Source organism: Melanostigma gelatinosum, assembly GCF_949748355.1.
Source record: "Melanostigma gelatinosum genome assembly, chromosome: 19".
NCBI classification, from domain to species: domain Eukaryota; kingdom Metazoa; phylum Chordata; class Actinopteri; order Perciformes; family Zoarcidae; genus Melanostigma; species Melanostigma gelatinosum.
The window spans coordinates 4,371,388-4,395,201 of record NC_136652.1 but is presented as its reverse complement, the minus strand read 5'-3'; the positions used below and the strand labels follow the sequence as shown (position 1 = coordinate 4,395,201).

General features: G+C 41.6%; 3 protein-coding genes across 3 annotated transcripts; all 3 read right to left on the bottom strand.

Annotated features, from left to right (window-relative positions):
* Nucleotides 1-938: 938 nt before the first annotated feature.
* On the bottom strand, nt 939-5,420 carry LOC306793480 (ADP-ribosylation factor-like protein 2-binding protein; the record flags this gene model as incomplete). Its single annotated transcript, XM_079291126.1, has 7 exons — nt 5,381-5,420; nt 2,939-3,005; nt 2,511-2,572; nt 1,903-2,009; nt 1,598-1,683; nt 1,268-1,364; nt 939-1,028 (listed from the first exon to the last, which is right to left on the bottom strand). Exons 1-7 carry the CDS (start codon nt 5,397-5,399, stop codon nt 939-941), a joined length of 528 nt encoding a protein of 175 aa, XP_079147252.1. The 5' UTR covers nt 5,400-5,420.
* A 2,135-nt stretch (nt 5,421-7,555) lies between these two features.
* On the bottom strand, nt 7,556-11,525 carry LOC306793479 (RING finger and SPRY domain-containing protein 1-like; the record flags this gene model as incomplete). The annotated part of the gene is made up of 9 exons (XM_079291125.1): nt 7,556-8,296; nt 8,504-8,608; nt 9,513-9,665; nt 9,864-9,966; nt 10,272-10,383; nt 10,477-10,620; nt 10,738-10,853; nt 10,990-11,121; nt 11,468-11,525. The coding sequence occupies 9 exons, from the start codon at nt 11,523-11,525 to the stop codon at nt 8,200-8,202; spliced, it is 1,020 nt and encodes a 339-aa protein (XP_079147251.1). The 3' UTR covers nt 7,556-8,199.
* Nucleotides 11,526-17,196: 5,671 nt separating this feature from the next.
* On the bottom strand, nt 17,197-19,226 carry LOC306793478 (ADP-ribosylation factor-like protein 2-binding protein; the record flags this gene model as incomplete). Its single annotated transcript, XM_079291124.1, has 6 exons — nt 17,197-17,286; nt 17,526-17,622; nt 17,856-17,941; nt 18,161-18,267; nt 18,770-18,831; nt 19,198-19,226. The coding sequence occupies 6 exons, from the start codon at nt 19,224-19,226 to the stop codon at nt 17,197-17,199; spliced, it is 471 nt and encodes a 156-aa protein (XP_079147250.1).
* Nucleotides 19,227-23,814: the final 4,588 nt, after the last annotated feature.

The window sequence follows — 23,814 nt, the reverse complement described above, 5'->3', positions numbered from 1 at the left end:
CCACTCTCCTCGTTACAGGAAATATACACCACCCGCCTCACCCGGAAAGCCATTCAAATTGCAAGCGACACCAGTCACCCTGCACATAGTCTGTTCAGCCTCCTACCCTCTGGAAGAAGGTACAGGAGCCTCCGCTGCCGCACCACCAGACTAAAGAACAGCTTTACCCACCAAGCTGTCAGGACACTGAACTCTCTCCCCTCACTCCCCCCAATCATATCCTCCAGCCTGACGGGAAGCTGAAGCTGACCCCCCCCCCCCCCCCCCCAGTACAGAAGTACTGTAAATATGTATTCATATTTATATTTATATTATATTTATTGCCCACTTTCACACACACACATACACACACAGTATTATATTAATTGCCCATTTTCCCATTATTATATCAATTGCCCACTTGCCCCTACATTATTAATTATTTATTATATTAATTGCCCACTTTTCCCGTTTTTATGTGTATTGAACGTTGCTATGTGTATTGAATGTTTTATTGTAGTATAGTATATGTTTTAACTAGGATATCTGTCTTCACCTAGCCTAGGAAGTGTTTTATGTGTTGTGCTTGCACTTTATGTTCCACCGTGGGAGAGTGGGAAACGTAATTTCGATTCCTTATATGTCCTGACATGCAAGAAATTGACAATAAAAGCTACTTTGAACTTTGAACTTTGAACTGTTTATTTAAAATATATCTTTTTAACAAATGAAACATCAGCAGGGACATAAGTGTATGTTTACAATTGCAGCTGTCGTGTTCAAACGAGTAGAAAATACTTTGACATTGTACTGAAAACTATACTGTAGATGTTATTTTCAATTGCAGACACTTGCACACAATCACTTAATACATTACAAATCACTTTCACAGGCACCAAACTCAAAGAGTTTTCAAACTGAACAAATAATTTAAAACTTCATAAAACAATAATTCAGCACTATTCTTTTCTGGTGTGTTTGGAGCCAGCAGGGATCAGAGAGGTGATCACCAATTCTTGACTCGGGTCCAGACCTCGGCCCTCCTTCTCCTAGAAACATACAGATTCGTACGGCTGGTATTAAAGCAAAGCATTACAAACATCAGTCATCGCCACTTGAATGCAGCATGAGCCTTACAGTGTGAAGTAGAGACTATGGCACAGACTGTCAATGCACCTACTAGAAGATAGAAATGTGGTGAATTAAAATATTCACCACATTCCTGTTGTTGAGATTGTCAGTGAAAAAAGGGGGATTGAAGATGTTCTACAGTTTGCAGACAACTCACAGCTCTGTATTCCAGAAACATCTCCTTAAAAGCCATGAAGTCAGTGAACGTCAGCATCAGGTCAAAGACGTCACCCGACACCTCCTCTTTGTGTTGCCTGCAGGTGGAAGAGAATAACTGGGTTGGGGAATCCAATCACATCAATGCAATGTACGTTTGTGCCACCTAGTGGCTGGCTGCAAAATAATATTTCTTCGGCGCAACAGGTGCATCGAACAAACTACTGTTTGAGCGGACCGGTTGCTTTCAATGAAGTGGTTTGGTTGTTGTAGGAGGGAAAACAGCCAGAATAAGATGGTCTCAAAGGAGAGTTATGATGTCACATCTTACATGAGCCACTTTATGAAAGTGTTCATGTTGAAGGCGGGGATCCTCTCCATCAGCTGCTGCTCCAGATGTTTCTCCAGCAGGTCAACCTACACAACAGCCACGAATGTTATTATGAATAAGGTCTTAGTTTACTTGACTACTTTACGTTCAGTAAATCCTAATCTGTGATAGCGCTGTAGGTTGGAATTATAGACAAGTTGATACAATGCTCACACGATTAAGACGATGATAGATAATCGTCATCGCCATATTCCTTGAAGAAAGGTGTGGGAGTTACATTAGGACATAGCGAGATGTGAACTCACATATTTATTGAAGATGGGTGTGTAACTGAGCTTGTTCTCGTCGGAGTCCTCAAACTCCAGGTAGTGTTGCTCCATGAAGGTCTCCTGAAGCTGCTGGAACTCTTCCTCTAAAAGCATTGAAAAGCATCCGACATGTAGAACAACACAGATCTTCACCATTAACGGGCGAAACACTTCAGATTTACTCTGTACACTTTTCTGTCATGTACTTCCCACCATGCGAACAGAACAAACAAATACCAGACTGACGGAATTGGTTGAAGAACTTTAACAATCTAAATCCTGATTTCTTGATAAGATAACATTAGTTAAGATAAGATAATCTGTTATTAGTCCCACAGTGAGGAAACTTAAATAATATGCCTCATAAAGTCACAGAGGCCTTCATTTTTTTAAGGAAAATGGCCACTTTTCTCTCATTCAGTAGATCCATCCATTTGTTTTCTAAGCACAAAGACTGCTGAGATGTGTTTTTACAACACAAGACTATTATTATTACAATCACTTCTTAATGTCAGGTTACTCAAAAAATGTGTCTTTCACAAATGGTGGGATTGAAATATTGATTTGGAAAGGACTGACCAGAACGGTCTCATCACTTATCCTACCCATGATGATGTCCCCGATGCAGCCCATAACGGCATCAAAAGATGCGTCTGCGTCTAAGGAGCTGGAGGGAGATAAAGATAAAGAGATAAAGATCATACGGCTGAAAGGTAGACTTTATTTGCAGTTTATCACAATATCAAAGTTGCTGTATGTATTCAGTGTGCTGTCTGGCTGTAGACTTGAGGGACGATGCCCTCACACTTCCTTTGAACCTTGGAAGTAAATTCAGTTTTGACCTGTCCCAATAACAATGAATAAAAACTGGCGTTCCATGGCACACACAGCTTGAACATTGAATTATTTCGCCTTTGCATTTCACTTAGAGCACTTTGTCTCACAAAGTAACGTCAGAAAGCAATAGTTACACCGTGTCAGTTACACAGCTCTACGTGGAAAATGTTCAAAAGCTGCGACTCTGGAAACACACCTGGAAATAGCAAAGATTTCTTCATCCATGTCGAGCATTTCTACGATGTTGTCACAGCCTCGGTCTCCTGGAAAGTGAAGGCAGGCTACATGTGAACACGCATGTTATGGTGATTTAACGTTGGGTTAAAGCAAAACTGTTAGCTACAAAACACCTAACTTTAGCTAACGATAGCAAATGCAACAATACAACAAACGCGATATTTCGATCAATCACAAAGCTGCCTGTCAGGCCTAACATTAACTAGTTTTGGTCCTTACTGAACGACAACATTAACGTAGCTAGTTAACGCTAGCTGGCTAGGTAAGCTAAAGGCTAGTCAACGTTAGCTAAACACATAACTAGCATTAAACGTTATAACATTAAAACGTTATTAGTAGTCAGGCACGTGCACAGATAGACCCCTAGTGGTGCTCAAGCACCTGCCCTTTTGCCCTGGATGAGAAAAGTGCCCTTTCTGCTGGTGCCCAATTTTTTATAAATATAATAAAATAAAATTTACTTTTTCTGTCATCAATTCCCCCCAAATGTGTTTCGATATCTGACGGGGCATTTATTTGAGTTCTTGTGAGAATTTCGCCCCGACATGCACCGCGGCGCCCACAAGCCTCCCACGCGCCCCTCCCTCCTCCTCCTTCACTTCGCCTACTGCGCGTGCAGTGCTGAGCGTCAGGCTAAACGGCTGAAGCCAACTTCTTCTCTGACCCGGAGCATCAGACAGACAGGTAATGACAGTGCAATACCCCGACGTTGTTTGGTGATAAATTAACAACAACAATTAGCGCCGCTGAAAACATTACGTCGCAACTGGTCCGACGTTTGCTAAAAAACAAACAAAAAAAACCCTCACGAAATCCATGATTTAAAAGCCTTGCCCAGTTGTTTACTGACGTTTGTCATGTTTAATGAAGAGAGAGGGGAGAGAGGCAGGCAGACATTAATTATTTTAATTATTAAAAAGAAAGGTAGGTCTTAAGTTGAGCTACATGACAGTCTGGTGAGGTATTGTGGTAGGCTATAGGCTATTATTAGTGTAATGCTGCTTATGCTTCAACTGTCAGAAAACAGTAAAAACATGGGTGTGTACTGTGTTGTCAGCTTTAGAGAGATATGTAATGTCTTGATTATTATGCACAACATTGATTTATGTCATTTAAAAAAAATTGCAGCATAATGTCAAGAAAAGAGAGACTACAAAAACAGAAGGACAGGGAAAAGCAGCAAGCAGAGAAATCTGGAAGCTATAATGATGCTCCTCAATGAGATCTGCGAAAGACATCCACCTGACCTGGCCCTAGGGGATGCAAAAATGTACAAAAATGCGATTAACTTCGCATTCATTCTCTGCATGGAAATCACCACCCCAGCATTTGAAGTCACTGCTCTTGCATCAAATGCCATCAGCCCGTCTTTGTTTTTGTCTGGCCTTGTTTTTGCCTATTATTCATTTATTTATTCAATTTGATAATTTGAGTTAGTATTGGTTGCGTTAACAAAAATAAATATATACGTTGAAAATATCCGACTGTGTTATTTATTTATTTATCATTATTTTAATTTCATGTATAATTTTGGCGATGGGTGCCCTTTTTTTTGCTTGAGCACCTGCCCCCCAAAATGTCTGTGCACGTGCCTGAGACACTGTATTTATTCTCTTTTAACCAGCCACCAGAAAACAAGCGCTGGATGAAGCCCTCGTCTCCATGATCGTGAAGGACACACAGCCCTTCAGTATTGTGGATGTTGGATTCAGGGCATTTGTGTTTGCGTTTTTGTGCACGCCAGCATCTTCTGTACCCTGTGAAAGGGTGTTTTCAAAGGCCAGAGAGGTTGTGTCAAAAAAAAGGAATCGTTTAAAACCAAAAACTGTTGAGAAACTGTTATTTCTGAATAAAAATGAATAAAATGTCCCGTGTCCTGTACATCACTGTCCAAGTTCCACAAGCATATTCAGTCCCCTCTTCCTAGTTCCACAAGCACTTTCACTGTCCTCTGCCTGCTTAAGCCCATGCCATTTTCCTAAAGTGACATAATAACATCATTACACAACCTGCCATATCATATGATACTCCCATTTTGGGAAAATTCACACACAGAATACATTCAAAAAATATATAAAAATATTTTATTATGCACATATGTGATCATTTATGTACAGAAATTATTTGGTCATACATTTTTGTAATTCAGTCATTCCCAACAGCCATAACAGACACAACAATTCAATGCATCACATGATGTGGTTCAGATACAGCTGCCTGTGATTATACACTTGGCCAGTAGGTGGTATCGTGTGCACATGAAGCATCGAGTAATGAACCCTTTCTCGAACCAATTGGCTGAAGTGTTGCGAGGCCTCATGAGGCTTCATCTCGCCATCACTAAGTATTACTTTACAGCCCCTTAAGATACATTAACGATAGTTAACGGATTTGAATGTACTCAGTTTCTGGATGTCCATGTTGATAAATATATCGTCAACGTGTGGTAAATAACGACGGTAACGTTGTTACCCAGGAAACAGCGAACATATGTGCGCAACTGAGTCCCGTCGGGTACAACAATATCTGCGCACATTGGTTCCTACCTCAGGACATTTCCACGGTAGTATAGAAATGAGACTTTGTGGACCAATTTTATTTATTAATTTATATTCTACAGAGATTTCGGAGACATAGCTGGCTTCCAAGAGCTCACAAAACACCCTCGCTCCCTTTGCTGGAATTTCACTCAAATTAAGTGGATAGTTAGTAGTAAATAATCTTATTACAATCTTTTGTCAACAGTTTATGTATTTGCACCTTTGTTAGTTGTAATCGACTGTTCTTTGAAGAATCAATGTCTGTAAAAATGAAAGTATAATAGTGTTTAAGCCTTTTGTTTAGTCACGTGTTAATGCAAATTGTTTCTGTAAAAAAAACTTAAATTGGTGATAATCAGATTATTACCCGTTCTTGAGACAAAATATATTTGAGATGTAAATGAACACCACTCAGTCAGAAAAAACAAATATCACATGGACATACATTTATTACAAATACCACAATCCAGGAAAGAATAATTCTTCAATCACATCTTAGGGAACTCTGGGGCAGAATTCCTTTATAGGCGTTTTAAATACGATCCACAACTTAATCTTTACAATCCTGAACTTCATCTCTAGCTGTAGAGACAAACGCATCATTTCTCTCACCTGCATGTACAGTATCAGGTGCTCCAGGAAATATAAGAGCGCAAAACAGTGACTGGACCAGTCTTCAGTCTCCTACTGAGAGAAGTTACCTTTGAGAAATCATTCCAGTATAGTCTGAATGATTTTACAGATCCTGTTCATGCAATTTGGTAGAGTAGTAACTATTCATAAACAAATTCAAAATTCATCAGTGATAATTTGAAATGTCACCCGATTATATTTCTATAATTGTACAAATAGAATGTTTCTTCGGTCACAATCTCGCATCACCTGTTTCCAAAGTACAAACGTCATTCAGTCAACCCAGAGATGCTTCAAGTAAAGGATGGAGAGAAAACAAGAGGTTCTTATCAAGACAGAGGGAGAAAGATGGATAAATGGCTAAATGAGAGCGAGATGTACGGTCATGTCATATAAAGCACAAATAGGGTCACCACAATTTAAATCAGTCTGAAAGATACATTGGAAGATACCCTTCCAATCTAAAATAACTTGTTTCGACAACATTTATTCTGTATGCTGTGATTGGAAGCAAGTGAAACATATAGTGCTCTGTTCTGAAGCTCACACTCTTCGGGTCCTGGTACTGTGTTGTGGGTAGTTTGTTTGCTAATTGACGTCAAGTATTTTTCTGCCAAATCAGACCCGAAACGACATCTTAAAAATCACTCTGGGATATTTAGTTAACCGATATTGAAAAAAAACAAAAAAAACGATCCACTTAAACATTTCACATTTGTTTTAAGCAAGTTACTGATCTGCTAATACAACACTGTCCATCAACAAAACCTGCTGTGCTCCTCAACCAAGTTACTACATCAGCGTTCACCATCGTTAATAAAACAAAATCAAATCACATCTTGAGGATTGTAAATAGTACATAGTAAAGACATATTTACTCAAAGTCTGACTCGTGGTGGCACGGCGTCAAAGGTTGTCATCACCAATCAATCAATCCCAGATAAATTGTGACAGTGGTGGAAATTCAGTTGTACACTTCTCCCTCACTGGCTCTTCATACATAAGCACTTAGAATTGTTATAATTGTAACTTTCTGTCAATTCTGATCTCTGTGTATATGTATCTGCTGTGTTTGTTGCATACATAACTGAGGACATATAACATCTGAGAAGCATCAGGGTCAGCTGTGTAAAAAATTACATACAATACAGATTTATTTTTTTCCACTGGTTGCCAAGATTTTTTTCGTAAACGTTCTCGGTGGCGTCACAGCTGATTTAATTTCTAACATTTGTAAACCGAATCAGAGAACTCTAATATTGGAATCGTTTCTGCAACTTTAAAGAATTTCTGAGTAAAATCGGACATTTCTTTTGTCCAAAAGGCAAACCCTCCCTGTGGGAAATCAATCAGTACTGACTGTGAGGCTGACAAAGGGAGACATGTCGGTATAAGCTGGAGAAAAGAGAACGAAAATGTTACCTCGAGAACACCACAGTTCGCTTATCTACACCCCAAAAACATAAAAGTGAGATTCATCGCAAATGTATCTGTGCCTTGAGGTTAACACTGTACGACAGGCTGTGATCTTTTCTGTTACCCTTTCTGATCTGCAGACGTGTGCGTGACGATGATGGGATTAAATAGTAGCAGCCTGTGGGCTGAAAGCGCGGCGGGATCCTCATATCATAGAAAGGATGTCTGATAACTACACAGGGGCTTGCAGATGAGAGACTGGTTCCGTCTGTAATCGTGTTAAATTGTTTCTGCTCCTCATTTCTGAAATGAACGCTGTTTATATAGAAAGTTGACGATTCTTGGCCCGGCTTCTGCAGCGAGCTGTCAGAAGGGTACAAAAGAGGAGATGTAGGCCAATGGGAGAATGCTCCCGGGGATCCAGCTGTGGTTTGAATCACCCTCCTCTCATCTCCTCTTTTTCTTCGCTCCATCGCCACTTCCTCGTACCAGAAGTCCCAGTTCTGGTATCGTCACAACGCCGTGGCACGGCGCTTGTAGCCCTGCCGGGTGAGAGGGGATTAGAGGAGGAGGAGGGCGATGCTGTGGGGCTTGTGTGTCTCTCCTTGATGGAGAAGGGGCAGGAGGTTCGTCAGGAGACATGTGCAATGAGTCTGACGCGGGTCTGGATGTCCTGGCGGCACAGGGGGCACGTCTCTAACTGTAAGGCACACTCCATACACATACCACTGGAGGATAGAAGTGAGGGGGGGGGGGACATGAAGGAAGATTTTACTATCTACTCAAAGAAAAATTTGAGTCGGAAGAAAATTGACTTGAGTAATAGTCTAACCAACACATTATTTACAAAGACAAGCTGCTCTCAATGATATTCTATAAAACAATTTGTACCCAAGATATTTGAATTTCAACAGAATAGTTTGTGACACACATACCCGTGTCCACAGGGCCGCAGCTCCGTGTCCGCCATGACGTCACAACACAGCGTGCAGCAGTTGTCTCGGATGCTAACCTGCTTTAGTAAGGCCAGACGCCGGTGTCTGTGAAACACACACACACACACACACACACACACACACACACACACACACACACACACACATTACATGTAATTAAAGCTGTTTTATTTTGTTACTTGTTCCAGCTCTTCACCTAGTTTGCTCTCATTGTAATACTCAAGATAGAGCATACAATGTGAATACATTTTTTGCTTTTTTCATTTTTTGCTTATGTCAATAATAAGTAGACCTCTTTGTTTAAATGAAAACAAGTGTAATAAATCGTTCTACGTCTAGATTTGAATGTTTAGTTTTTGCTGACGTTGTGTCAGAGACTTCCTGACTCAGCTACGGTAATGTTCCAGGTAGCGTTGTTGGGATTGCGATAGAATTGTTTCTGACAGAGTCAACTGAATTGTGATAATTTTAAGCTGCACTAAAGATCTTATGTAATACAGGCTGGTAGACCCTTTACATGGCAGACATTTAGTCTCGTCACATGCAGGCGTAATAAGTAACATTAATAGCGCATTTCATTTCAGTGTTCCACCGCCAGAGATTTGTGGATGCTGGGTGCCTGCCAGGATTTACTGGAACCCCTGAACTGAAGAGTCACCACCAAGTGCCTGCCAAAAGACGGCTCTGTTGCTTTGTACACGTTAGCCAGTAAAGATGATGAGTGACCATCTCTTGTACAAATATTGTTGTATTCCTTCAAGTCGTCCTTTAACTAGTCATTACAGTCACAAAAGAGTCTACAGAGCTAAAGGCCAATGAACTAAAGATAGCTCAAAATGCTCCATGTAGGCTGGAGCGACCCCCAGAAGTGTTGGACGATGTGTGCAGGCTAATGATTCACAGACAACAGATTGCAAACTGCCTTCCCAAATTCCAAGTCTATTTTAGAGACTAAGAATCCCTGTGAGGACCAGCTTCAGTTGTTTACCTGGGTAGGATGATCTTTTCACCAGGCAGCAGTGACGCAAAGTCGTTGAAGGTGCTGAACTTCACAGAAGGTGGGTGACGGAAAGGCCTGGCCCCAAAGTTAAACTCGCACTGCTGGTAAGACATGAAGCTGGCTGCTGCAAAGAAACCGGACCTGATGGACACGGAGGTGAAGGAAAGATGGGGGTTCATTCGAGAAAGGGACAGAAGAAAGAAAAAGGAAACACACACGGGGAAAAGAGGAGGAATGACAGAAAGAGAAAGGAAAGATGTGTATGAGAGAGGACAACAGTTGAAACCTGGCACAGGACTGTGTGTGTGTGTGTGTGTGTGTGTGTGTGTCTGTGCTTACGTGGCTGAGGAGAAGACCTGTTTCTCCGGCGGCAGCTGATGTCCGTTCAGATAGAAAATCATCTGCTTCTTGCTGAGGTCCAACAGGAAGCCGATGGCGTCTCCTAAACAGGCCACACACACGCAGAAGAATAAAGTCTTGGCGCGCTGTTATTACTATTATCCAAAACTCCGTGTGGGAGCTTAATCAGAACCTGGCGCTGACGGCAGTGTGTGGGTGCTAAAAATCAGAAAAACACCCCAGCTCAATACGATAAAGCAGTTTCTATACAAATAAGTCTGATATTTAAAGCGTGGCGTCGCCTCTTTTCTAATGTTCAGTCAGACAAACTTTCTTTGAAGTATATGGTTGAGAAACGGTAGTCAGCGCACGTGTGTGTGTGTGTGTGTGTGTGTGTGTACTGCATACCCTCCTTCCAGCAGGGGTGAGAGTGAGGTTTACTGCGAGCGTTGTACCAGATGAGCTGCCTGCAGCCATCATACGCACACGAGTATTCATCGTCACCTATCCCATAGCCCTCCTGTAAAACACACACACAAAACGCCAAATTATGCAACTGCACACCAGACCTGATGTGGAAGAGCGGAACAGCACAGACACTGAAGAGGCGCACATGGTTGAGGAACTTGCTGTCCTTGGTGGCCCATCCGATTTGCATCACGCCCGACGTAACGACCGTCACCTCGTAGTACCAAACGCCTGAATCCACGCAGAAGGTGCAACGCACGCTCTCAAAGGACGAGGCATCGCATCGCGCCTGAGGAGGGCAGCAAAGAGAGAGGGAGAGAGAGAACACTCATAAATCATACAGATATTAAATATACAGGTGACAAAACATTTAGATAGACACACACACACACACACACACACACACCTCTAGTCCAGTCGGGGAGATCTTGAGGTACTCGCTGACATCATTGCTGTTGAGCATGGCGTTGATGTTGGTGAGGTTGACCTTCTCGTAGGTGAACTGACGACCCTCCTTTAGGACTGGACGGAGGATGAAAACATTCTCAAATTTCTTTCTCGAGTGACTCAAACGCTCACACGTCAACTCAAAGAGCCTGTGGCATGCGATCCGACACAAACGTACAACGTCGGAAGCAGCGTGGCTACTTGTACTCACACAGGTTGTCGAGGCTCCATTGCGAGCAGAAGCCGACCTGCCTCTTCAGGTAGTCGGGATGCTCCGCCCACGACTCCAGGACAGCGAGTCGATTGCTGATGCACGACTTGGACACCGTCAGTTTGTTCTCACCTGAGGGTAAGAAGATGCACCAGGCATGTGTGGTTTAAAACAGTCAAACACAGTGTCAGAGATGAGAGGGACATCAGTGTAATAAGTCTTTAAAGGCCGATGAAGGAGAGGCAATGTTCGAATTAACAAGCGGTTGTAAAACTTTGTAGAAATGTAATATAATCCGATTGAGGCAATTGGCTGGTGGGGACTACAAAGAGGTGGAGAGGTGCATCACAGTTTTGCATTTGTACCAATCAGCAATTTACATATTGGTTTCAAAATAAACAGGAAAAAGCTGTTGATGAACAGAACAGCTGTGTCTCTACCTCACAGCATCATTTTTCAGATGCAAAAGTAAACAAACCACCAACAGGGAGGTCGGAGAAAGCAGAAGTTGAGACTTTGGCCGTGCTCATTGTCATGGCATACTTTGATACGGGCACTTTCTGTTTGATCTTTGTGTTCTTTCGTAAAGTAAGTCACAAGATTTCAACCGACGCATCATGAATCTTCATTATGAGCTTGGCCTTTGTCTGGTCTGGGAGAACTTCTCCAAAGCGATGAGAGCAAACAGCATGACCGTAGGGTGGGCTTCAGAGCTCTGGAGGAAGACGTACAGAAATCATCATCAGTTTGAAACATGTTCTTCCATGACACTTCGATAACAACACACGTCTTATATAACTAGGCCTTCTCTTATTAAATCACGGTGAGCGTGCTTCCTTCTACAGATGCTGGACGAAACCAAGGTGGCTGAGCGTTTTGTAACAGACATGTCACACTTCACTTTATCGACTGTGTAACCATCACTCTACGAAGAGCAATGGCCTGCATACCCCGTCAGCGCACTGACAGTCATGTAACTAAAATGTATCAACAAAACATATTATTTTCCTTACACATGTTGCAACTGCTTCATATTAAAAAGGACATTGTCAAAGGCAGAACTGAAAGGCTTTCTCTGAGAAGCAGCTGCAGGGTTTTTTCCACTAAAGTTGTCTACATGTGGATGTGTTTTATTGCTTTTTTGTTGGATCAGTATGAAACTAAATTGCAGAATTGACTACCTTATAGCTTTGACAAACTCAAACTCATTTGTAGAAACTACCACCCTGACTGTCTGACATGACAGGACTTCCCATCATACGTTCATTTGAAGGATACTGACATCTTAACGCTACATTTACACAGAGTCAGCATGTCATTTCATCTATGAAAAGCATGTAGCAGGATACAAAGCATTGTTGTTGATTAGGCATTTTGTAAACAAAAATGTAGCTTGGTTGCTGAGGATCACCGGGACAGTGATGACCGTCCAAACGCAACAGCGCACGCGCACGTGTGTGTGTGTGTGTTCTCTCACCAGGCTCTCTAGAAGGTACTCAAGGGTTCCAGGGCTCAACAATCCAATACTAGCCGGACCTAAAGAAGAAATGTAAAGAAACAAGGATAAAGGATTTAAACCTGTGTTAAGAAAGTGACTGTGTGACGTTTAGAGGAGCTGCTTCATGATTCTGAGATGATATATTTAGACTGAGCAAAGCTGGTCTAATCTGACTTCAATACACCACCGAAAGATATGAAAGAGCATCCATGACTCTGTATTTATATTATACATAATAAATGACACGATTAGTAGTAGCAAAAATAGTAGAATTAAACCTAAAACAATCTGCTGTTTGCAATGAGCTTGAACGTCGACAAGTCCATAGCGAGCAAGTAACCTTCCACCGGTGCCTCTGAGGCACACCGGTCGAGACAAATTAGCATTTAGCAGGTATAATGGCCAATTAGGACATTGTTAAAGTGATTGAATCACAAGTACCCGGGATCTTTATAGATGTGAATATATAAAGGTGTAAATCTTTGATTTATTTCAACTGTTGGACTTTTGCCCTGCTTCCTGAAGTCATGTAAAAAGGTATAATTGTATCTCTTCTCCCCATTTCACTTCCTCTGAATGTCTCCCTCCCTCTTTCTCTGGCTCTTTGTCCGTCTGTTCAGTTCTTTGGTGCTGTGGTGACCTTGGCGTACGGTGCCAGTGCTTTCTTCTCCTATCTGAGCTGGAAGGGAGATGGAGGGAACGCTGCCACCAACACAGTGCCGACCTAGGACTCAAACATGGGATGCTGATCTCCTCGTGTTTTCTGTCCCTCAAGATGCTCTAGTTATTCGGATAGTCTACTTGATACGTATGACTGCTGACTGGTAACCCAAATCCTGACCTCTTCTCAACCCCAGTATTAACAATAAGGCTAAGGCCTCAAATTAAGGCGTTCCTGAAATCTTACATTTGATGATACTATTGTAAATATGCAAATTAGCAGACAGTGCCTTGAATTCTTGGTAATCGCACAGCCTATTGGCATCATATAGTTGCTATCACCTCCGGGTTGCATTTAGAATGCACAAATGTCAAACTCTTACCTTCTTAGACAGATTTGTATCACTCTCAGGTCTGTACGATGAAGCTTCAGCACCGGCAGCAGCCGCTTAGCTTAGCCTAGCATGAAGACTGAACACAAGGGGAAACAGCTAGCTTTTTTCTGTCTCCTCAACAGCTCCTCCAAAGCTCACTGATTCATTTTTGTTATATTTGAACACAGCCAGGCTAGCTGTTGTTTGTGCTAAGCTATGCTAACTGGCTGGCGGCTGTTGCTTCATACTTAACGTGTTGTATCAATCTTCTTCTCTAGCTTTTTGCATCTTCCCAAAACGTTAAACGACCCCTTTAAGGTATAGGTCACCCAACTATGGAGGACTTTACAATGCAATGTTTTGTTTACAGAGAGCAGTATGTGTTGCATTGGTTAGGCTGGTTGAGCACCACTGTAGGACTATGTCATGACAGGCTCCACTCCATGCTTTTGCTTTCTGTGACGCTCATATTAGGAAGTTGCTCTAATACCATAACATGGCTGTGCAGAAGGTGTGAAGAATGACTGTTTGCTAAGTATCTCTGTCCTGCAGAAATCCAATTACATTGTCCCTCCTGGATATACAGGCTCACGTTGACACTTAAGCTCTCCATAGACCAAGCCAAAGCCCTGATAACGAATTGAAAAATGTACATGGGGAAATGTACTCTCTTGAGTCATGCATGTTATAAAGATGCAGGACACTAATGACTCTTTGCTGTGGAAAAAGGTGTGTAACATACATCCTTTTGATTTTCCAGATACAGTGCTCAACTCCTTTTGTATGTGCCTTTATGACATGTGTGTCTTTTTGTACCAAGAATTTGAAGACTTGTGAAATCCAGTGGCGAGTGCTGCACCTCAAGCCTGTACTTGTTCCAATAAAGCACTAAGTGATGTCAATGTAAGGTGTAATGGGAAAATATGTCAGTCTCATGTGAAGGTGTAAAGAATGTAAGTCCTAAATGTGCAGACACCAAACAGTAGTTTCAGTAGAAGATTTGAATTAGTTTTGTATCCAGGTGTCTTGTTATCTGTTATCTTGTACACTGTTTCTTTCTTGGTAAGACAGAGACACAGAGAGGCCTTGACTAACAGACATCCTTTGTCTGAAATACTTTTACTTCCTTTGTGACGCATTATTTGGGGGAGTTTTTCCTGTTCTGATGTGAGGGTCCCGAGACAAGAGGATGTCAAATGTGTACATATTGTAAAGCCCTCTGAGGCAAATTTGTAATTTGTGATTTTGGGCAATACAAAAATGTATTGAATTATCTGAAGTTGTAAAGACGTGAACCTTTGCATGCATATGTGAGGTTGAATATTGCATTTCGTCGAAGGTTTCACGCAGTCTACTGAGTACGTGGTTGCTGTGCATTCTTCCCTCTTGCGCAAGAGAATAAACGGAAAAAGACAACTTTGAATTTTCTGATGACTTCATTATTAATTTGAGAACACAAACTCTCTCCTCCCGATTAACCTAGAAATTTTCCACCACAAAGACCTGTTCAACAAACACCACTAGCCCACAGAAAACCTCACCCTCCCCCCGCGACCAGGCCCTGTGCCTGTCTGCTGCAAGTGTGAAAAGAGCACTCTCCACCATCAATCCCCGAAAAGCAACAGGCCCAGACAACATCCCAGGCCGCACACTAAGGGACTGCGCAGAGGAGCTAACAGATATCTTCACTGTTATCTTCAACACTTCTCTGAGTCAAGCTGCTGTCCCATCACACCTCAAAACCTCCATCATCATACCTGTACCCAAGAAACCGGCTCCATCCTGCTTCAATGACTATCGCCCCGTGGCACTGACCCCCATCATTATGAAGTGTTTTGAACGGCTAGTCATGGCCCACATCAAGTCCATCCTCCCCCCCACCATGGATCCCTCTCAGTTTGCATACAGAGCAAAACGTTCCACAGAGGACGCAATCTGCTCTGCTCTCCACCCAGCCCTCACCCACCTAGAAAAAGCAGACTCATATGTAAGAATACTTTTCATAGACTTCAGCTCAGCATTTAATACCATAATCCCACAACAACTCATCTGCAAACTGGACCAGCTGGGGTTCAACACCCCACTGTGCAATTGGGTCCTGGACTTCCTCAGTGAGAGGCCACAAGCAGTACGTGTCGGCAACAACACCTCACGCAGCATCACCCTAAGCACTGGGGCCCCACAAGGCTGTGTGCTCAGCCCCCTGCTCTTCACCCTGCTGACTCACGACTGCGAACCTACATACAGCACCAATCACATGGTGAAGTTTGCAGACGACACCACTCTGGTTGGTCTCATCACCAAGAACAATGAGACCAACTATAGGAAGGAGGTCAACCTTCTGACCACGTGGTGCAGCGACAACAATCTCCTGCTGAATGTCACCAAAACTAAGGAGATTGTTGTTGACTTCAGGAGAGGCCACACTGTACACCCGCCACTGACCATCGATGGTGCTGCTGTGGAGCAAGTAGAAAGCACCAAATTCCTGGGGGTGCACATCAGTGACGACCTCTCCTGGGCCACCAACTGCGCATCACTGGCAAAGAGAGCCCAGCGGCGCCTCTACTTCCTTCGCAAGCTGAAGAGAGTAAAAGCCCCCACATCAGTGCTGAAATCATTTTACAGGGGCACCATTGAAAGCATCCTATCCAGCTGCATCACTGTGTGGGGTGGTAGCTGCACCCAACACAGCAGAAAAGCACTCCAACGCATTGTAAAGACAGCCGGACAGATCATCGGTGCCCCACTCTCCTCGTTACAGGAAATATACACCACCCGCCTCACCCGGAAAGCCATTCAAATTGCAAGCGACACCAGTCACCCTGCACATAGTCTGTTCAGCCTCCTACCCTCTGGAAGAAGGTACAGGAGCCTCCGCTGCCGCACCACCAGACTAAAGAACAGCTTTACCCACCAAGCTGTCAGGACACTGAACTCTCTCCCCTCACTCCCCCCAATCATATCCTCCAGCCTGACGGGAAGCTGAAGCTGACCCCCCCCCCCCCCCCCAGTACAGAAGTACTGTAAATATGTATTCATATTTATATTTATATTATATTTATTGCCCACTTTCACACACACACATACACACACAGTATTATATTAATTGCCCATTTTCCCAGTATTATATCAATTGCCCACTTGCCCCTACATTATTAATTATTTATTATATTAATTGCCCACTTTTCCCGTTTTTATGTGTATTGAACGTTGCTATGTGTATTGAATGTTTTATTGTAGTATAGTATATGTTTTAACTAGGATATCTGTCTTCACCTAGCCTAGGAAGTGTTTTATGTGTTGTGCTTGCACTTTATGTTCCACCGTGGGAGAGTGGGAAACGTAATTTCGATTCCTTATATGTCCTGACATGCAAGAAATTGACAATAAAAGCTACTTTGAACTTTGAACTGTTTATTTAAAATATATCTTTTTAACAAATGAAACATCAGCAGGGACATAAGTGTATGTTTACAATTGCAGCTGTCGTGTTCAAACGAGTAGAAAATACTTTGACATTGTACTGAAAACTATACTGTAGATGTTATTTTCAATTGCAGACACTTGCACACAATCACTTAATACATTACAAATCACTTTCACAGGCACCAAACTCAAAGAGTTTTCAAACTGAACAAATAATTTAAAACTTCATAAAACAATAATTCAGCACTATTCTTTTCTGGTGTGTTTGGAGCCAGCAGGGATCAGAGAGGTGATCACCAATTCTTGACTCGGGTCCAGACCTCGGCCCTCCTTCTCCTAGAAACATACAGATTCGTACGGCTGGTATTAAAGCAAAGCATTACAAACATCAGTCATCGCCACTTGAATGCAGCATGAGCCTTACAGTGTGAAGTAGAGACTATGGCACAGACTGTCAATGCACCTACTAGAAGATAGAAATGTGGTGAATTAAAATATTCACCACATTCCTGTTGTTGAGATTGTCAGTGAAAAAAGGGGGATTGAAGATGTTCTACAGTTTGCAGACAACTCACAGCTCTGTATTCCAGAAACATCTCCTTAAAAGCCATGAAGTCAGTGAACGTCAGCATCAGGTCAAAGACGTCACCCGACACCTCCTCTTTGTGTTGCCTGCAGGTGGAAGAGAATAACTGGGTTGGGGAATCCAATCACATCAATGCAATGTACGTTTGTGCCACCTAGTGGCTGGCTGCAAAATAATATTTCTTCGGCGCAACAGGTGCATCGAACAAACTACTGTTTGAGCGGACCGGTTGCTTTCAATGAAGTGGTTTGGTTGTTGTAGGAGGGAAAACAGCCAGAATAAGATGGTCTCAAAGGAGAGTTATGATGTCACATCTTACATGAGCCACTTTATGAAAGTGTTCATGTTGAAGGCGGGGATCCTCTCCATCAGCTGCTGCTCCAGATGTTTCTCCAGCAGGTCAACCTACACAACAGCCACGAATGTTATTATGAATAAGGTCTTAGTTTACTTGACTACTTTACGTTCAGTAAATCCTAATCTGTGATAGCGCTGTAGGTTGGAATTATAGACAAGTTGATACAATGCTCACACGATTAAGACGATGATAGATAATCGTCATCGCCATATTCCTTGAAGAAAGGTGTGGGAGTTACATTAGGACATAGCGAGATGTGAACTCACATATTTATTGAAGATGGGTGTGTAACTGAGCTTGTTCTCGTCGGAGTCCTCAAACTCCAGGTAGTGTTGCTCCATGAAGGTCTCCTGAAGCTGCTGGAACTCTTCCTCTAAAAGCATTGAAAAGCATCCGACATGTAGAACAACACAGATCTTCACCATTAACGGGCGAAACACTTCAGATTTACTCTGTACACTTTTCTGTCATGTACTTCCCACCATGCGAACAGAACAAACAAATACCAGACTGACGGAATTGGTTGAAGAACTTTAACAATCTAAATCCTGATTTCTTGATAAGATAACATTAGTTAAGATAAGATAATCTGTTATTAGTCCCACAGTGAGGAAACTTAAATAATATGCCTCATAAAGTCACAGAGGCCTTCATTTTTTTTAAGGAAAATGGCCACTTTTCTCTCATTCAGTAGATCCATCCATTTGTTTTCTAAGCACAAAGACTGCTGAGATGTGTTTTTACAACACAAGACTATTATTATTACAATCACTTCTTAATGTCAGGTTACTCAAAAAATGTGTCTTTCACAAATGGTGGGATTGAAATATTGATTTGGAAAGGACTGACCAGAACGGTCTCATCACTTATCCTACCCATGATGATGTCCCCGATGCAGCCCATAACGGCATCAAAAGATGCGTCTGCGTCTAAGGAGCTGGAGGGAGATAAAGATAAAGAGATAAAGATCATACGGCTGAAAGGTAGACTTTATTTGCAGTTTATCACAATATCAAAGTTGCTGTATGTATTCAGTGTGCTGTCTGGCTGTAGACTTGAGGGACGATGCCCTCACACTTCCTTTGAACCTTGGAAGTAAATTCAGTTTTGACCTGTCCCAATAACAATGAATAAAAACTGGCGTTCCATGGCACACACAGCTTGAACATTGAATTATTTCGCCTTTGCATTTCACTTAGAGCACTTTGTCTCACAAAGTAACGTCAGAAAGCAATAGTTACACCGTGTCAGTTACACAGCTCTACGTGGAAAATGTTCAAAAGCTGCGACTCTGGAAACACACCTGGAAATAGCAAAGATTTCTTCATCCATGTCGAGAGTTTCTACGATGTTGTCACAGCCTCGGTCTCCTGGAAAGTGAAGGCAGGCTACATGTGAACACGCATGTTATGGTGATTTAACGTTGGGTTAAAGCAAAACTGTTAGCTACAAAACACCTAACTTTAGCTAACGATAGCAAATGCAACAATACAACAAACGCGATATTTCGATCAATCACAAAGCTGCCTGTCAGGCCTAACGTTAACTAGTTTTGGTCCTTACTGAACGACAACATTAACGTAGCTAGTTAACGCTAGCTGGCTAGGTAAGCTAAAGGCTAGTCAACGTTAGCTAAACACATAACTAGCATTAAACGTTATAACATTAAAACGTTATTAGTAGTCAGGCACGTGCACAGATAGACCCCTAGTGGTGCTCAAGCACCTGCCCTTTTGCCCTGGATGAGAAAAGTGCCCTTTCTGCTGGTGCCCAATTTTTTATAAATATAATAAAATAAAATTTACTTTCTCTGTCATCAATTCCCCCCAAATGTGTTTCGATATCTGACGGGGCATTTATTTGAGTTCTTGTGAGAATTTCGCCCCGACATGCACCGCGGCGCCCACAAGCCTCCCACGAGCCCCTCCCTCCTCCTCCTTCACTTCGCCTACTGCGCGTGCAGTGCTGAGCGTCAGGATAAACAGCTGAAGCCAACTTCTTCTCTGACCCGGAGCATCAGACAGACAGGTAATGACAGTGCAATACCCCGACGTTGTTTGGTGATAAATTAACAACAACAATTAGCGCCGCTGAAAACATTACGTCGCAACTGGTCCGACGTTTGCTAAAAAACAAACAAAAAAACCCCTCACGAAATCCATGATTTAAAAGCCTTGCCCAGTTGTTTACTGACGTTTGTCATGTTTAATGAAGAGAGAGGGGAGAGAGGCAGGCAGACATTAATTATTTTAATTATTAAAAAGAAAGGTAGGTCTTAAGTTGAGCTACATGACAGTCTGGTGAGGTATTGTGGTAGGCTATAGGCTATTATTAGTGTAATGCTGCTTATGCTTCAACTGTCAGAAAACAGTAAAAACATGGGTGTGTACTGTGTTGTCAGCTTTAGAGAGATATGTAATGTCTTGATTATTATGCACAACATTGATTTATGTCATTTAAAAAAAATTGCAGCATAATGTCAAGAAAAGAGAGACTACAAAAACAGAAGGACAGGGAAAAGCAGCAAGCAGAGAAATCTGGAAGCTATAATGATGCTCCTCAATGAGATCTGCGAAAGACATCCACCTGACCTGGCCCTAGGGGATGCAAAAATGTACAAAAATGTGATTAACTTCGCATTCATTCTCTGCATGGAAATCACCACCCCAGCATTTGAAGTCACTGCTCTTGCATCAAATGCCATCAGCCCGTCTTTGTTTTTGTCTGGCCTTGTTTTTGCCTATTATTCATTTATTTATTCAATTTGATAATTTGAGTTAGTATTGGTTGCGTTACCAAAAATAAATATATACGTTGAAAATATCCGACTGTGTTATTTATTTATTTATCATTATTTTAATTTCATGTATAATTTTGGCGATGGGTGCCCTTTTTTTTGCTTGAGCACCTGCCCCCCAAAATGTCTGTGCACGTGCCTGAGACACTGTATTTATTCTCTTTTAACCAGCCACCAGAAAACAAGCGCTGGATGAAGCCCTCGTCTCCATGATCGTGAAGGACACACAGCCCTTCAGTATTGTGGATGTTGGATTCAGGGCATTTGTGTTTGCGTTTTTGTGCACGCCAGCATCTTCTGTAGCCTGTGAAAGGGTGTTTTCAAAGGCCAGAGAGGTTGTGTCAAAAAAAAGGAATCGTTTAAAACCAAAAACTGTTGAGAAACTGTTATTTCTGAATACAAATGAATAAAATGTCCCGTGTCCTGTACATCACTGTCCAAGTTCCACAAGCATATTCAGTCCCCTCTTCCTAGTTCCACAAGCACTTTCACTGTCCTCTGCCTGCTTAAGCCCATGCCATTTTCCTAAAGTGACATAATAACATCATTACACAACCTGCCATATCATATGATACTCCCATTTTGGGAAAATTCACACACAGAATACATTCAAAAAATATATAAAAATATTTTATTATGCACATATGTGATCATTTATGTACAGAAATTATTTGGTCATACATTTTTGTAATTCAGTCATTCCCAACAGCCATAACAGACACAACAATTCAATGCATCACATGATGTGGTTCAGATACAGCTGCCTGTGATTATACACTTGGCCAGTAGGTGGTATCGTGTGCACATGAAGCATCGAGTAATGAACCCTTTCTCGAACCAATTGGCTGAAGTGTTGCGAGGCCTCATGAGGCTTCATCTCGCCATCACTAAGTATTACTTTACAGCCCCTTAAGATACATTAACGATAGTTAACGGATTTGAATGTACTCAGTTTCTGGATGTCCATGTTGATAAATATATCGTCAACGTGTGGTAAATAACGACGGTAACGTTGTTACCCAGGAAACAGCGAACATATGTGCGCAACTGAGTCCCGTCGGGTACAACAATATCTGCGCACATTGGTTCCTACCTCAGGACATTTCCACGGTAGTATAGAAATGAGACTTTGTGGACCAATTTTATTTATTAATTTATATTCTACAGAGATTTCGGAGACATAGCTGGCTTCCAAGAGCTCACAAAACACCCTCGCTCCCTTTGCTGGAATTTCACTCAAATTAAGTGGATAGTTAGTAGTAAATAATCTTATTACAATCTTTTGTCAACAGTTTATGTATTTGCACCTTTGTTAGTTGTAATCGACTGTTCTTTGACGAATCAATGTCTGTAAAAATGAAAGTATAATAGTGTTTAAGCCTTTTGTTTAGTCACGTGTTAATGCAAATTGTTTCTGTAAAAAAAACTTAAATTGGTGATAATCAGATTATTACCCGTTCTTGAGACAAAATATATTTGAGATGTAAATGAACACTACTCAGTCAGAAAAAACAAATATCACATGGACATACATTTATTACAAATACCACAATCCAGGAAAGAATAATTCTTCAATCACATCTTAGGGAACTCTGGGGCAGAATTCCTTTATAGGCGTTTTAAATACGATCCACAACTTAATCTTTACAATCCTGAACTTCATCTCTAGCTGTAGAGACAAACGCATAATTTCTCTCACCTGCATGTACAGTATCAGGTGCTCCAGGAAATATAAGAGCGCAAAACAGTGACTGGACCAGTCTTCAGTCTCCTACTGAGAGAAGTTACCTTTGAGAAATCATTCCAGTATAGTCTGAATGATTTTACAGATCCTGTTCATGCAATTTGGTAGAGTAGTAACTATTCATAAACAAATTCAAAATTCATCAGTGATAATTTGAAATGTCACCCGATTATATTTCTATAATTGTACAAATAGAATGTTTCTTCGGTCACAATCTCGCATCACCTGTTTCCAAAGTACAAACGTCATTCAGTCAACCCAGAGATGCTTCAAGTAAAGGATGGAGAGAAAACAAGAGGTTCTTATCAAGACAGAGGGAGAAAGATGGATAAATGGCTAAATGAGAGCGAGATGTACGGTCATGTCATATAAAGCACAAATAGGGTCACCACAATTTAAATCAGTCTGAAAGATACATTGGAAGATACCCTTCCAATCTAAAATAACTTGTTTCGACAACATTTATTCTGTATGCTGTGATTGGAAGCAAGTGAAACATATAGTGCTCTGTTCTGAAGCTCACACTCTTCGGGTCCTGGTACTGTGTTGTGGGTAGTTTGTTTGCTAATTGACGTCAAGTATTTTTCTGCCAAATCAGACCCGAAACGACATCTTAAAAATCACTCTGGGATATTTAGTTAACCGATATTGAAAAAAAACAAAAAAAACGATCCACTTAAACATTTCACATTTGTTTTAAGCAAGTTACTGATCTGCTAATACAACACTGTCCATCAACAAAACCTGCTGTGCTCCTCAACCAAGTTACTACATCAGCGTTCACCATCGTTAATAAAACAAAATCAAATCACATCTTGAGGATTGTAAATAGTACATAGTAAAGACATATTTACTCAAAGTCTGACTCGTGGTGGCACGGCGTCAAAGGTTGTCATCACCAATCAATCAATCCCAGATAAATTGTGACAGTGGTGGAAATTCAGTTGTACACTTCTCCCTCACTGGCTCTTCATACATAAGCACTTAGAATTGTTATAATTGTAACTTTCTGTCAATTCTGATCTCTGTGTATATTTATCTGCTGTGTTTGTTGCATACATAACTGAGGACATATAACATCTGAGAAGCATCAGGGTCAGCTGTGTAAAAAATTACATACAATACAGATTTATTTTTTTCCACTGGTTGCCAAGATTTTTTTCGTAAACGTTCTCGGTGGCGTCACAGCTGATTTAATTTCTAACATTTGTAAACCGAATCAGAGAACTCTAATATTGGAATCGTTTCTGCAACTTTAAAGAATTTCTGAGTAAAATCGGACATTTCTTTTGTCCAAAAGGCAAACCCTCCCTGTGGGAAATCAATCAGTACTGACTGTGAGGCTGACAAAGGGAGACATGTCGGTATAAGCTGGAGAA